Source organism: Argopecten irradians, chromosome 11 (genome assembly GCF_041381155.1).
Source record: "Argopecten irradians isolate NY chromosome 11, Ai_NY, whole genome shotgun sequence".
Taxonomy (NCBI): Eukaryota; Metazoa; Mollusca; class Bivalvia; order Pectinida; family Pectinidae; genus Argopecten; species Argopecten irradians.
The window spans coordinates 32,050,925-32,067,471 of record NC_091144.1 but is presented as its reverse complement, the minus strand read 5'-3'; the positions used below and the strand labels follow the sequence as shown (position 1 = coordinate 32,067,471).

General features: G+C 35.3%; 1 protein-coding gene across 5 annotated transcripts in view; it reads right to left on the bottom strand.

Moving 5' to 3' along the window:
- The window catches only part of LOC138335318 (polycystin-1-like protein 2), a 72,347-nt gene that overhangs the window by 22,026 nt on the left and 33,774 nt on the right, over positions 1-16,547 (bottom strand). For all 5 annotated transcript variants that reach the window (XM_069284346.1, XM_069284348.1, XM_069284347.1 and 2 more), the window contains 11 exons: positions 15,767-15,970; positions 13,635-13,777; positions 12,413-12,504; positions 10,613-10,760; positions 9,478-9,698; positions 8,358-8,564; positions 6,319-6,458; positions 5,371-5,542; positions 3,942-4,084; positions 3,333-3,402; positions 2,807-2,931 (listed from right to left, as the gene is read on the bottom strand). In XM_069284346.1, the coding sequence (XP_069140447.1) occupies positions 2,807-2,931; positions 3,333-3,402; positions 3,942-4,084; positions 5,371-5,542; positions 6,319-6,458; positions 8,358-8,564; positions 9,478-9,698; positions 10,613-10,760; positions 12,413-12,504; positions 13,635-13,777; positions 15,767-15,970 (1,665 nt within the window). The remainder of the gene's footprint in view (positions 1-2,806; positions 2,932-3,332; positions 3,403-3,941; positions 4,085-5,370; positions 5,543-6,318; positions 6,459-8,357; positions 8,565-9,477; positions 9,699-10,612; positions 10,761-12,412; positions 12,505-13,634; positions 13,778-15,766; positions 15,971-16,547) is intronic.

Genomic DNA, 16,547 nt, shown 5'->3' with positions numbered 1-16,547 from the left:
CGCCACTGCCAACAGAGCATAAATCATATTCATTATTTGAACAATAATTGGTGTTAAACGTGTATATATATGTCTATTATTAACAGAAAAAATAATCTAAAATAATTTATTTTGCTTTCGGTGCATGCACAATCAGTACTTCATTACATATAGAAAATAATGCAAGAGAATTTTATCGGGATGCAAAAAATTATTTTTCATATTTTAACTTGAAGTAAAATTAGAAGATCAAACTTTTTAATAGTGGTAATGGTGCAAAGTGAGTAACTTTTGTAAAGGAAGAAAAATACAAAATCGTCTGTTCCTGTTTTTGATAGCGAAAAAATACCATTTGTCAGCGGTGGAGCATCTTTAAATATTTGAATTGGCCAGCTTACAACTGCAGAAACCATTTACAGATTATTTAATATCTGCAAGTGTTAAAGTCCTAAGATGTACATTAATATTTGTAATGAAACGTACTTTATCTGTTTTTTTTCTAAATGAGGATAATTACGTTAATAATCAATTAGTAAAGAATTCTTAAAATAGAATGGGTTGATTCCCATACATGGTAAACTACTTTACTTGTATGTAAAATATCTTTGTGGCGACTTATTTTCACAGCAAATTTATTTTGCGATATCTTATTGCGAAATATACAAAATTAAATCACACACAAAAATAAGTTGGTTAACAATATATATGTCCATGACAAATTAACCAAATGTTATAGACTTATACAATATGAAGTAATGTGAATACATGTCACATGATCTACATGCATGAGATATTTATTTATTATACCTCAAGTGAGAATCCTGCATTCTGATTGGTCGAGAGATATTTGGTATTTTACACTATCACACGGCAGTTAACATTGGAACAATATTAAACAATAGACACGTTCGTAGCAACCCCCTAGCAACGGGTGATAGTGTATTTTTGACATTGCAAAATATTACCCGCCCGAAAAAGATGCGCAATCGTTTCTTTTTTCGACGCCATTTTTGTTTTTTGAAGCAACGCTTCAAAATTTATCTAGAGCTATTTAGTAATATTTTTGCCAAATTAGTCTATTTATCAATATATTTTTATCAAATTAAGGACGGAGCTTTCCGTTTACACCTTTTTGCTAAGCGTCCAGCGCTATATGTTGGTTTTAAAGAACCCGTCGGTGATTAGGTGAATGGAAGACATGCGATTTCAAGCGTCTTCGTGGCGTTGCTTATGTTGTAAACAGACGACGGGACGAAACCAAAATTCATTGAGATTTACAAAAACGTTAAGATTTTAACAAACGCAGGAAACAAGACAACTAGAATTTTTACTAAATGCTTATTGTGAGTATTCTTTTTTTTTATAATGCAATGATAGTTAGCGTTACTGAGTAGAAGCTGATATGCTATTCTACTGCCGCCGGTGAATGTTCGACTCTTGCTAAAATCAGTTACAATGTTATACCTCAAGTGAGAATCCTGCATTCTGATTGGTCGAGAGATATTTGGTATTTTACACTATCACACGGCAGTTAACATTGGAACAATATGAAACAATAGACACGTTCGAAACATTTAACTGATTTTAGCAAAAGACGAACAGTCACCGTCAGCAGTAGAATAGCATATCAGCTTCTACTCAGTAGCGCTAACTATCATTGCATTATAAAAAAAAGAATACTCACAATAAGCATTTAGTGAAAAATTCTTGTTGTCTTGTCTCCTGCGTTTGTAAAAATCTCAACGTTTTTGTAAATCTCGTAAATCTCAAGGAATTTTAGTTTCGTCCCGTCGTCTGTTTACAACATTAGCAACGTCACGAAGACCCTTGAATTCGCATGTCTTCCGTTCACCTAATCACCGACGAGTTCATAAAATCCAACATATATCGCTTTGACGGTAAGCGAAATGGCGTGAACGGAAAGCTCCGTCCTTAATATGAAAAACAATTATGGACAAATAGACTAATTTGGCGAAACTATTACTAAATAGCTCCAGATAAATTTTATAGCGTCGCTTAAAAAAACAAAGATGGCGTCGAAAAAAGAAACGAGTGCGCATCTTTTTCGGGCGGTTAATATTTTGCACTGTCAAAAATACACTATCACACGTTGCTAGGGGGTTGCTACGAACGTGTCTATTGTTTCTTATTGTTGTAATGTTACCTGCCGTGTTATAGTGTAAAATACCAAATATCTCTCGACCAATCAGAATGCAGGATTCTCACTTGAAGTATAATAATAGGCACTGTCACCCTCTAATGCAGGTAGTATTTATATAATATCAAACTGGCATAATGAATTATGTAATTTTCTATTACTCATCGTATCCACAATAGGAATAACCAGTAAATTTTAAGCGTTTGGTTTGTTTATTTTTACGTCCTATTAACAGCCAGGGTCATGTAAGGACGTGCCAGGTTTGTTGGTGGAGGAAAGCCGGAGTACCCGGAGAAAAACCACCGACCAGCGGTCAGTACCTGGCAACTGCCCCACATGGGATTCGAACCCGCATCCCAGAGGTGGAGGGCTTGTGGTAATATGTCGAGACATCTTAACCACTCGGCCACCGCGGCCCCAAAAAAATTTTAAGCATGGTCAGCATATATTCAGTATGAAATCAGCATATATTCAGTATGAATACAGCATATAGTCAGTATGAATACATCATGAAATCGTAGCATGAACTCAGCATATTGATGCTGCTGAAATAAAGCATAGCAATTGTATGATGTATTCATGCTTTGAAATCTGAAGCATGATGCCGACATACACAGAAGCATGGTTTCAGCATATGCTGTAAATACAGTATATGCTGTAAATTTGTACCTCTGTCCTTAATTCTAGTCTTTCTGCTGCCTCCTTTTCAGTCTCAGTACTGTGGTTGTTTGTCGAGTCATCATTCACAACATTCCCAATGGTTCCAATGGTCTGTAGTGACAGCTGGGACGTGTCTTTGAAATAGAATAAGGTAAATTTTATATGGAAACACATTTTCTTATGTTTTATAATATCATCTGCCTGATATCATATTGCAAGTGTCACTTAAAAAAATAAGTGAAATATGACCTGCTGGAAATATTTTCATTGGATGGAAACTCATTGTGACGTCAAGACAGAAACAATAAATGAAAAAATGATATGATGTCAAGATTTTGAGAACATCGGATCACTTTCTCCAGGGAAACGATCAGAGTAAAGACATCTACACTGGTATATGGATACATTAAACAATAATCTACAAGTCAGAAGCTATATTTGTCGTAAATATGAACATCGTGAAAAGTTACATGTGCATGCAAAACTAAGAAATATTACACGAAAATTATTTATATTTACATTACAGTATGTGTACCTGTTTCTCCTGAGATGAAATTGTTTTGCAAAAATTCCAAGATGTCTTCATCTGTTTCAAATGGCAACACCTGTTAAAGTGGAAGAAAAATATTTTGATACCAAAAAAAAATAAACAGCAGTAATACCCCTGTTCCAGATAATAGGCTAAGATACTTAATCTTGCCTTTAGTTACAATAATTCTTTTCAACACTCATAAAGATGAAGTCAAATTTTGACGGCTAGAGAACCATATGTATGAGTAATTATACATTATAGTGTATTACTATTGTTTGAAGAGTTCTCTATAAACTTGACCAATCAATTATTCAATTACCAAATTAATTTAATCAGGCTTTTAGAAAAGTTTCTTTATAAAGAAATTGACAGGTACCATACATGTCACTCTGGATTGCAAGTTCAAATTGTACGCAGGGCATTTGCCAACCGTTGGTTGGTGGTTTTTTCTCCGTGTACTCCAGCTTTCTTCCATCAACAGACACCTGGCACGTCCTTAAATGACAATGGCTGTTAATGGGCGTTAAACTTGTAAAACCAAACTGTTGTGAAAATCCACGGTTCTGACTGATCCAAAGAAGCATGCAACACTGACCCATTCCTTTTACATACCTGTACAAGAATGTCTATAGTTGTTGTAGCATGGTACACATCATTGGCCTTAAACGATAAGGAAGTTGTACTGTTTTCCCCGAAAGCCTCACCAAGAACAAAAGCTGTTGTTGTTGTTTTATTCCCTCTATAGAGTAGAAAATCTGAAATGAATAAAACATTTTATGGACATGAATTAAAGAAATTTTCCAATAGTTATATTTTTGAGAATATCTATGATCAATATATTCCTAACAGTCATTTTTTGCCTTGTTTGCAAGACACTGAAGATATACCTTATCTACCACAATGCTTTGAACCTCTGTTTGCGAGTGAAATAATACAACCAAACACTTATATGGCTTAAAATGACTATCATGATTTATTTTTCATTAAGATATGTTTTGTTTAAAATTCCAGAAAACGTTTAAAAAAAACATGATGTGGACCGCAAAGGTGAGCGGTCAGATTAAGCCAAAATGACCAAGTCATCTGTCACCCATTATTGATAAATTCTAGTTACTATATGTATTGTCTCTGAATGAAACCACAATGGCTGACTTAAAAGCAATCTCAATTTCAGAAATAATTTTTGATATTTTGTGATATAATCCAAAAAAGTTTACGAGAATCCTCTGTATTTAGATGACTACCTTAAATGACTAAATCTTTGTTGTTGTGATTAATATGAGACAGACATAAGCATTAATTGCTATATGTCTCACTTTCATGACTTACAGTACTGGGTATGTGAATAAAAAAAACCACTTTATGTGCATTACTTTAAGTAGTTTCGTTACTGCCTACATGACCCTGCCTACCACATTAAGGCTTTGTCCCACTGACTAAAGTCTGAGTGTTCCGTTGGCGTGAGGTTTTGACTTCTGGTTGGGACCATATCATCCTCCATACTCCAGGGGTTCCAATCATAAACAATTTCTATACTCCTGGACTATCTCATTGTAAAACTGAGGGAAAAAACTCAGGCAAACAAATTTGAACAAATCATAGGCATGCAAAATATTACTTTGAAGGCTACAGAGAGAGCGATGTCAACTTCAAAGCCACACAGTCAACCAAAGTCCTGTTCTGTTCTGTTCCCTCCAGTTTTACTATGAAATATTCCAGGGGAGTAGAGAACGTAAGTGATCGGAACCCCTGGAGTATCGAGGATGGTACTGTTTTTACAATACGCAAAACGGTAAAACACGTTAAACAAACCTCTGGGGGCCAACAAAATCTCTTTGTCATAAGCATGGTTCATTATATATATATTACATATATATCACAGGAACCTTGATGAGGAATGACAAAAGTTCGTTATCAGCATATTTTAAGTATACAGAGTAGTGAGATTTTTGGAAGACAGTCCCCAGGTCTGAAAACTTTATAAATCTCTTTATTAGCGTATACATATGACGAGTATGATATTGTATTAAGGGCATATTACCTTCCAAATACAGACTGTAGGTGATGGGGGGATCAAGATCTGTGAACTCACTACAGGCCACAGAGAAGTTGGTCAGTAACGCTATCCCACTGGCTGGACTAACCTCACATCCAGACACATTGACAGGAGGTTGGTTTATACTGGCTTTGTACTCAGCCAGTGAGGGGTATACCTGTCACAACATTATATTTGATTAATACAATATATAGGGTGTTTCAGAAAACATGTGCCGACATTAATACTTAATAAAACAAAACCCAGAAAGGTCCTGATATAAAGTATAGACGATTCAGACGTGACATCTATACAATTTCATCGGTGTGTTTGTAAATAGGAGCAGGTACCAAACAGTATCATGCAGTTCTATGCTACATATTACATAAACTTTTGTAAATTTCATTAGGGGATCAACCCAAAATGTAACAACACTTTGCCGAGATTATATTAGGGTCATTTCAGACATGTTTCAGGTAAATGGCACAGGTTGAACTTGAGAATTTCAAATTGTGTTTTTAAGATGACGCCTGTGATTTTAATTTTTAACTTTTAATCTTTAATTTTGGATTGACCAGAAAAACAACAATAATATCACTTTGTCGAGACTTGTATATCAGGATTATTTCAGGCAAGCTTCAGCTAAATTGCACCTGTAAAAATGGAGAAATTCTAAAGTTTTTTCACGGTGGACGGCGGACACGACGGACGAATCATGATGACTATTAATATTATATATATGAGAGCCATCATAAAATGGTGAATGTACAAGAGGAAAGTCGTTGACTTTTTTTTATATATTCAAATCTACATGGACACGTACTTTTTTTCTTGGTATTATATATATATATGTGTCATCTTGAATCTTACGGTTGAAGCACTCTCTTACTTTTTTTTTTAATTTTTAAATGCCCTGAGCGTTTATTTGGTTAAAAATGGTATCTAACATCTTACCTGCACTATGAAATCAAAAGCAACAGTGCCATTCAAAGAGTCTGTGACTTGGACTGTGATATTTGAATAGTAATCTGTCTGAGCAAATCCTGTTGGCAACAACACATTGGAGAAATATCCACTGTTTTCCTCTTGTAGCACTGTAACATAACAACAATTTACAAGTTGTATGGACAAATTTTAACCTGTCTATATTGACCAACAAAAACCTGAATGCACATCCCCACATAATCCCAAACAGTACTGTCAAGTTTCATTGAAATTTATCCAGTAGGTTAGGTGGAATAATTGAACTTTGAAGACTGTGTATAGTAACCTGGTTACCATATGGGAACAAAAATATAAAAAACAAGAGGCCCAAAGGGCCTTAACGGTCATCTGACTAACTTGGCAATAGTAAAATTAGTTATATATGGTGTCACTTCGTCAGGACCATGTCAGGATCATTTTCAATTTCTTTCAACAAATTTTATTTCAAACAAGAGGCCCAAGGGCCTTAACATATAGGAAATTAATTAGATATAGTGTCATGGCAGCCATCTTCGATTTCGGATCGACCCGAAAAAATAACAACACTTTGTCGGGTCCATGTCAGGATGATTTCATGCAAGTTTCAGCCAAATCGCACCAATAGAATTTGTGAAGAAGTACAAAATGTGTTTTCAAGATGGCGGCTGTGGCGGCCATCTTAGATTTCGGATCGACCCGAAAAATAACAAAACTTTGTCAGGACCATGTCAGAATCATTTCATGCAAGTTTCAGCAAAATTGCACCGGTAGAACTTGAGAAGAAGTTCAAAATGTGTTTTCAAGATGGCGGCTGTGGCGGCCATCTTGGATTTCGGATTGACACGAAAAATAACAACACTTTGTCGGAACCATGTCAGGATCATTTCATGCAAGTTTCAGTCAAACCGCACCGGTACAACTTGAGAAAAAGTTCAAAATGTGTTTTCAAGATGGCGGCTGTGGCGGCCAACTTGGATTTCGGATTGATTCGAAAAATAACAACACTTTATCGGGACCATGTCAGGATCATTTTTAACAAGTTTCAGCCAAATCGCACAGGTAGAACTTTAGAAGAAGTTCAAAATGTGTTTTCAAGATGGCGGCTGTGGTGGCCATCTTGGATTTCGGATCGACCCGAATAATAACAACACTTTGTCGGGACCATGTCAGGATCATTTCTTCAAGTTTCAGCCAAATCGCACCGGTAGAACTTGAGAAGAAGTTCAAAATGTGTTTTCAAGATGGCGGCTGTGGCGGCCATCTTGAATTTCGGATTGACCCGAAAAATAACAACACTTTGTCAGGACCACGTCAGAAGTATTTCATGCAAGTTGCGGCCAAATTGCACCGGTAGAACTTGAGAAGAAGTTCAAAATGTGTTTTCAAGATGGCGGCTGTGGCGGCCATCTTGAATTTTGGATTGACCCGAAAAATAACAACACTTTGTCAGGACCATGTCAAAATCATTTCATGCAAGTTTCAGCCAAATCGCACTTGTAGAACTTGAGAAGAAGTTCAAACTGTGTTTTCAAGATGGCGGCTGTGGCGGCCATCTTGAATTTTGGATTGACCCGAAAAATAACAACACTTTGTCAGGACCATGTCAGGATCATTTCATGTAAGTTTCAGCTAAATCACACTGGTAGAACTTGAGAAGAAGTTCAAAATGTGAAAAGTTAACGCACGGAGGACGGCGGACGACGACGGACGAAACATGACGACTATAGGTCAACCTGACCCTTCGGGTCAGATGACCTAAAAACCCAACCTGCATGCATGTGTCACATGGTCCCAAACAATACTGCTAAGTTTTATTGAAATTAGTCCAGTAGTTTAGGAGGAGTTGTACTGACAAAATTCTTCGACAGACGGACAGACGGACAGACAGACATTAGCAACCTTAAAGCTGATTCCACTTTACCCCCCTAACTTTATTGCGGAGAGTTGGGGGGATGGGGGGGGGGTATAAAAAGATGTCTTACAAAACTTTAACCTATCTATAGCTGTTTGGTCTTAAAATATTCTCTTACCTATGCCATTTGAAGTCAGTTTATATGTCAACGGAGTGTCAACATCGTAGAAATCAGTACAGGAAATTGAAAATTTTGTGACATCAGAAAAGCCACGAAGTGGAGTGCAGTTACAGAAACCAACGACTGGTAAGTCATTGGTTGTGACATTCAACAACTGGACAGTTCCGTTCAAATCCAACTCGTCTGTAATTTCAGCAACTAGATCTGGGAAAGAATAAAAGAAAGCAGGGTTCATAATCTTCATTTATCAAACATTTCATCTGATAATCAGGAACTTAATATGTGTAATATTTTTGCATATGTCAGCAGACTTTAGTGTTGTCCTGGAGAGACTTTTCATTGACTGCAAATCAATTGTGACGCCTAGACAAAACAGCCTTTTCTTATTCGAATACATGTACCAACATACCGAATGAATATTCAAATATTGACATTCCTAATAAAATTACATCAGGGAATTTGACTCAAGGATTTCTAGGACAGCGGTACAAACTGCTAGCGGCTTTTCATGATGTCACAATAAATTTATTTAGCATGACAACAATTGATAGGGCAACAACAATTCATTCAGGTCAATTTAAGTCAGCCTTGCTCGCAATCCTGACTCATCATTATTTGAGGACACAGTATCACTGGTATACAGGGTAAGAGAAAATATATTTCACTCTTTGGAGTTCATGAGAATGTGATCTCAACTTTTGCCAAAAGATTCTTAAGCTGTCAAATCTTTGTGTTTGACAAATTTAGAATCTTACCCCTCGGGTTGAGATTTTCTTGTCTCACCCCAAAGGGGTGAAACGTTCTATTTGTTTTTCCCCAGTATCAATCATGGGATATCCTCAGATGTATTGTAAACAAACTTTCTTATGCGGCTACTAAATTTCGCGATCTTAATTTCAAAACAAGTTCAAGGAGATTAATTAACATGCGCAGATTTAAAAATTTAAATAGGGATTCTTATCAATATAAATGATAATCAAAGTTATTAATTCGTGAGGTTAAAATTTCGAGCAGTTACATGGAACGATAAATTCGGGAAAGTAAATTGCATGTGAAAGAAATTTCGTTAACAGTACAAGAAATTGACTTGTAGACTGTATTGATGCAAGGGTCTTACATTCTACAAAGATGTTATAGACAGTGTCGATATCCAACAGGCTTCCATCCACCAGTAGGGATGTCGAGTTCTGCATTAGGAAAGCCTCGTTCCCCTTGTACAGCTGCCAACTCAAACTTATACTTGACCAAGGATGCAGGAATTCCGGATCTTGTATCTGATTCAGGTAAACTTCCCAATCTGTACCTGGCACCAACTTACTCTGGCAGTTGCTTACACATCTGTTAATTAAATAGTCAAATAACTCAAACATTTACATTTTCAAAATCAAATCACACAAAAAAACCGCTCAAATCTACTACATGCTAAACTAGTAAATAATGGCATGGCTATTTGTTGACAGAAATATGTACAATTTTTTTTCTTATTTTGCCAAAATTTACAAACCTATGAGTCAACAGTAATATCTTAAGTTAGGATGGATGCATATATAGACACTTAATACAAAGTATGTTCAAGTATACCTACGAAGTGATATATACATGAAGGCATGCAAAACATCACTAGTTTAAACAGATTGGTCTTAAATCTTAAAAGATATTGGCTTTGAATCAAATTATGTTAATTAAGATCCATGTCTTAACAACAAAACAATTTTTGTATTTGTGTTTAATATAGCAAATATGATTAAACTAAAAAATTTGGTATTTTAATTTCAATTTATATAATTCTGTATATTTCATATTTGCAATAAAAGTAGGTGAATAAAAAGGTTATCTTAATTAGATTTTTTTTTGTTAAGAATTTTATTGCAAAATGTGGTTTAAATGGCAGTTATCATACTTGACATTTGAAAAAACCTAGCTATTGAAGACTTATTTACTAAATTCAAAATTCAATAACTCATAAATTTGCCAATACTTGCTGGCATTGGTGATTGCTTTTGGTCATACTCACACAGTAAGGATTTAATTTTGCTGAGATTTGGAACATTGTGGGACATATTATAATTGTGTATTTAAAACAATGGATGAAGTTAATTCTTCTTGATGTGCGAATACCTTAAAAGTAACGAAATGTCGAACATGCATTACTTAACAAAAGCATAGACTACTAATACTTGGCAGTTTTTCAAACAAATAAATCAGAATTGTACTGAATATTGTTATAAGGTAAAGAAGGAGTAACTTAATACATAAACTCAAACTCTGGCTGAACGTCATTTATAACGGAAACATGGCGTTGGGCTTTTCCATCCAATCGTTCAGCTGCACTCACAGTCACTTCAAAGGTAAAATTGTGGTTGACCTTGAGAGTTCTTGTACCAAGGGCATATGTAGAATCTAAATTGAGGACAAAAATTAAACAATTAAAGTAAAGAGATCAAAGTCCCTGAAGAGACCTCTGAGCGATTGCCAGACAGTATATCTACACCTCATGTTTGTAAACATATGTGTACCTATATAGTCAATATGAAAGAAAATATTGTACCCTGCACAATACAAAATGTAAAGTCATGTGCGTTTTGATTAACAACTAGCAATCTGTCAATTACACACTGGTTTTTATGTTTGAACATTTAAAAAGCCCACCAAGCTAAGAATATCTCTCTTTAGTACATCACGTGACAGAATACTGGATCTGATTGGCTGCACACATGAGTACTATTTGCAATGGTGCCCAGGTAAGCAGGCAATATTTAAGTGGCGCAAAATTGAGCGTGAATGTATTGTACATGACATCACGATTACATGACGTCATTATAACGTTGCGCTTCAACCAAGACGTCAAGATGGGGGACAGCTAGGCTGTTATGTGCGGGGATGGAAGTAAATGTTGCTTTTCTACAACATTTTCTACTCATGTTCTATATTGATCTACTTTTAATCTTTATGAAGCTGAATCCCGGCCGTTTTATAGAAACACATATTTCTGCGACGATTCATATGTTGTACGTTTAATGTAACAATGTGGTAAGGAAATGAAGATAGCTTTGCAAAGTGTCACTTGTCGTGTATCTATTAAGATGACATGAAATGCCTTAATGGGTCTCAATTTCTTTTGGTGAGGGTAACTTTGAGGTGGAGGGAGGGTTCAACGTAAACTGAATGGATGCCATTTTTTATTTATTTAATGGCGACCTTTAATCTGGATTACATTAAATTTGATGTTTCAACAACTGACCTAAAGAGAATTAGATTTGTCTTAAAGGCCATTTGCTAAAACATCTGGGTTTAAGAGAAGATCTCTCTTTTGACCATGCGTTAAAACATCTGAACTAAAGAGAAGACTTCTCTTTTGAGCCATGTGGTAAAATATCCAAGCTAAAGAGAAGATCTCTTTTGGGGTATGTGGTAAAATATCCAAGCTGAAAAGAAGATCTCTTTTGGGGTATGTGGGAAAATGTCTGAGTTGAAGCGACGATCTCTTTTGAGCCATTTGGTCAAATATCTGAGCTAAAGAGAAGATCTCTTTTGGGCCATGTGCTAAAACATCTGAGCTAAAGAGAAGATCTCTTTTGAGTATGTGGTAATTATTCTGAGCTAAAGAGGTCTCTTTCGAGCCATGGGGTACCCTGTGAAACAGTCGCCAATTTAGTATTTTATGTTTTGTTAAAGATGCTCCACCGTCGACAGAGCATAAATGATATTCATCATTTAAAGAATAATAGGTGTTTAATTGTGTATAAATAAGTCTCATTAACATAAAAAGTAAAATAAAGTAATTTATTTTGCCTTTGGTGCATGAGCAATCAGTGCTTCATTCCATATAGGATATAGTGTCACGGAATTTTTTCGGGATGCATTCAATTATTTTTCATATTTTTAACTTGAAGTAAAATTAGAAGCTCAAACTTTTCAATTGTGGTTATGGTGTAAAGTAAGTAACTTTTGTAACTGAAGAAAAATACTAAATCGTCTGCTCCTGTGTTTGATAGTGAAAAATGATCATTTGTCAGCAGTGGAGCATCTTTAATTTTCTTTCATTTTTTTACCTGAATGTGGTATAGTGATATTGTCATTGTCGATAGTTACACCTTCAATAGTACAGGGTAGCACTTCATCCATCACACAGGTCCAAACAAATCTGCAATAAATACTCAATTTAGAAAATACTTTTATCGATTTAAAGACACATCTCAGAAAATATTTCTAATAAAACACAACTCAGAAAATACTTTCATTAAGACTCATCTAAGACAACACATGTCTTGGACAAACCAAAATAGTCAGGAAACATCTTAGCAAACTTTCTTTAAGAGTTCACCATAAGAATGAATCAAATCTCATGCAACTCAAAGACAACACATAAAATGAATTAAAAGAGAAACAAAACCTGTGTTTTCTAACATATATGAAATCTATTTTCATAGCATATTCAAGTAATCAGCAATCAATTTGGCTAAAACAAAAGGAGAAAATAGTACTAGGGGCCATTAGTATGGGTCTGCATGGCAGAAAATGACTTTTTATTACCAAAGGGCCATAATTTTGCTAAATAAGGTCCGTCGCAAGTGACGATCGAACTTGGCCGAGCCCTTAATAAGGCAGCTAACTTTGTTACCAAGTTTTAACAATATTCGTTTTAACATTTGTTAGTTATTACACAGAAACTGTAGAAAAATGACATTTGTAATAAATTAAAGGGCCATAACTCAGATAAATAACATCCGCTGAAAGAGTTGATCGAACCTGGCCAGGCTCTTAAGGCATTCAACCTTGTTACCAAGTGTGAAGAAAATCTGTTAAAATTCATCACAGTTATTGTATGGAAGTGGCAGAAACTGACTTTTTTTATTTAAGCAAAGGGCCATAACTCCGTTAAATAAGATTTGTTGAAAGTCGAAATTGAACTAGGCCAAATTCTTAAGACATTCAACCTTGTTACTAAGTTTGAAGAAAATTGGTTTACATTTGTTACACTTATTGCACGGAAATGGCAGAAAATGACGTTTTTAGTAATTCAAAGGGCCATAACTCAGATAAATAAGGTCCATCGACAGTCACGATCAAACTTGGTCGAGCCATTAAGGCATTTTACCTTGTCACCAAGTTAAGAAAATCGGTTTATATTTGCTACAGTTATTGGAGGGAAACAAAATGTTACAGACAGAAGGACAGACAGACGGACGAACTCTAATTAATATCCCCCATTTCGGAGAAAGCAGGGGATATAAATTGCATGCAAAAGAAAGTTGGTTTACCGTATTTACTTACTGGAAATCAGATAATGTCAATGTTCCATCAGGATCGGTTGTGCTAGTAGCGTCCAACACCAATACTTCACTATATAGTTGATTTGAGCTGGATACAGAGCCCAAAGAGGTTACTAATCTATTTGGGGTTATCTCAATGTAACCCTGAAATATTGAATATGGGACATGATAATTGTCATTAAAGTTATCATAGTGAATATGGGACATGATAATTGTCATCAAAGTTATCATACTGAATATGGGACATAATAATTGTCATCAAAGTTATCATATTGAATATGGGACGATAATTGTCATCAAAGATATCATATTGAATATGGGACATGATAATTGTCATCAAAATTATCGTATTGAATATGGGATGATAATTGTCATCAAAGTTATCATATTGAATATGGGACATGATAATTGTCATCAAAGTTATCATATTGAATGTGGGACATGATAATTGTCATCAAAGTTATCATATTGAATATGGGACATGGTAATTGTCATCAAAGTTATCATATTGAATATGGGACATGATGATTATCATCAAAGTTATCATAATGAAATGCATTGATTAAAGTGGCTTCACCGCCAACACAATATAAATGATGCTCATCATATAAATTGAACAATAATTGGTGTTTTGATATAAATTTCTGTCTAATTAACATAAAAATGATATAAAACAAGCTAATTCGTGGAATTAATACGCCCCACTTTCATTAATCAAAGGCCAATAGCTCCGCCAAATAGGGTCCAATGAAAGTGCCAATCAAACTTGGCTAAAAAAGGCCCTGAGACATTTAACCATGTTGCGAAGTTTCGAGAAAATCCAGTAATTATCTCATCAGTGGAACTTGAGAAGTTCAAAATGTGAAAAGCTTATGCACTTGCTTGGAGACGGGACAAAAAATGAAGAAGGTTAATTATCCTGAAAAACAAAGGTGTCTGATACTGTGGATATCATTTACTAGCATATCATTGCATTATTATACTGGGTATGATACTCAACTAATGTCCCTCATCATCTGAATAGTAGTAGACTCTATATACTGGGTATAAGATACTCAACCAATTCTGAATAGCAGCCTCTATATACTGGGTATGATACTCAACCAATTCTGAATAGTAGTCTCTATATACTGGGTATGATACTCAACCAATGCCCCTCCCCATCTGATTAGTAGTAGTCTCCATATACTGGGTATAAGATACTCAACCAATTTTGAATAGTAGTCTCCTTATACTGGGTATAAGATACTCAACCAATTTTGAATAGTAGTCTCCATATACTGGGTATAAGATACTCAATCAATTCTGAATAGTAGTCTCCATATACTGGGTATGATACTCAATTAATACCCCTCATCATCTGAAGATTAGCCTTTATATACTGGGGGGTATGATACTCAAACAATGCCCCTCCCCATCTGAATAGTAGTCTCCATATACTGGGTGTAAGATACTCAAGCAATTCTGAATAGTAGTCTCTCTCTATATACTGGGTATGATACTCAACCAATGCCCCTCCCCATCTGTATAGCAGTTTCTATACATTGGGTGAAAGATACTCAAGCAATTCTGAATAGAAGTCTCTATATACTGGGTATGATACTCAAACAATGCCCCTCCCCATCTGTATAGAAGTTTCTATATACTGGGTGTAAGATACTCAAGCAATTCTCAATAGTAGTCTCTATATACTGCGTATGATACTCAACCAATGCCCCTCCCCATCTGAATAGTAGTATACACTATATACTGGGTATTATAAACTCAATCAATTCTGAATAGCAGCCTCTATATACTGGGTATGATACTCAACCAATTCTGAATAGTAGTCTCTAATACTGGGTATGATACTCAACCAATGCCCCTCCCCATCTGAATAGCAGCCCCTATATACTGGGTATAAGATACTCAACCAATTCTGAATAGCAGCCTCTATATACTGGGTATGAAACTCAACCAATTCTGAATAGCAGCCTCTACTGGGTATGATGCTCAACCAATTCCCCTCCCAATCTGAATAGCAGCCTCTATATACTGGGTATGATACTCAACCAATTCTCTCCATTTGAGTATTAGCCTCTATTATATACACAAAGTACAAACACATCACATCCTTTATATATATTAACTCACATCAAGATTTCTGGAGTATGCTGTTTGGATCCCATTGATTCTTACAAAACCATTAATTCTACAATTGATGATATAAAATCCAACTGGCAAGAAGTTTGGAGGAATATCAAAACCAGGGGTCCATGTTTCGATGACTCTAGTGTTCCCTTCGTCCCAACAGTATTCTTTGTGATGATATCTTACGGCCCAGTCATGATTGACTAGCTATAAAGACAAAAATTACCTAAGTTACATGTGGAGTAATTTTCATCCCCACGAATCAAGAAGAATTTACTATACATAGGTTTTAATTTTACAAGAACTAATAAGAGCTATATATGATTTCTTTAAGGTACATATTTCAAGGAAAAGACAATGCAAATTATTTCTTATTGAAAACATACAGGCCCCTGATACTATCGCGTAAGAAAATGGCTGTTGTGTGTTCTGTGGCGAAAACTTTGAAAAAGGAGGGAGCTAGCAGAATTGGACTGGGTCTATCATCGGTCACCAGATTTAAAATAAGCTTAATCAGTAGAACATTCGAATTTAAGTGTCAAAACATTTGTCATTCCAAGTGTTACAAATGAAAAAAAAAATGGTCTGGTTATAGCTTTAAGAAATAGGGAGGAATATGTAGAGGAGTATGAAAATTTCATGCTCTCTTATTATTTTCTTCGTTAAAGGTAGGTTTCGCCCAACCAAATAAATATTTTTTTGTGAAATGCGATAAGCAGAAGAAAAGATGTAAAAACATAATAAAATATCTCAATTTAATTTCTTTATGTGTTTGAAATTGAAC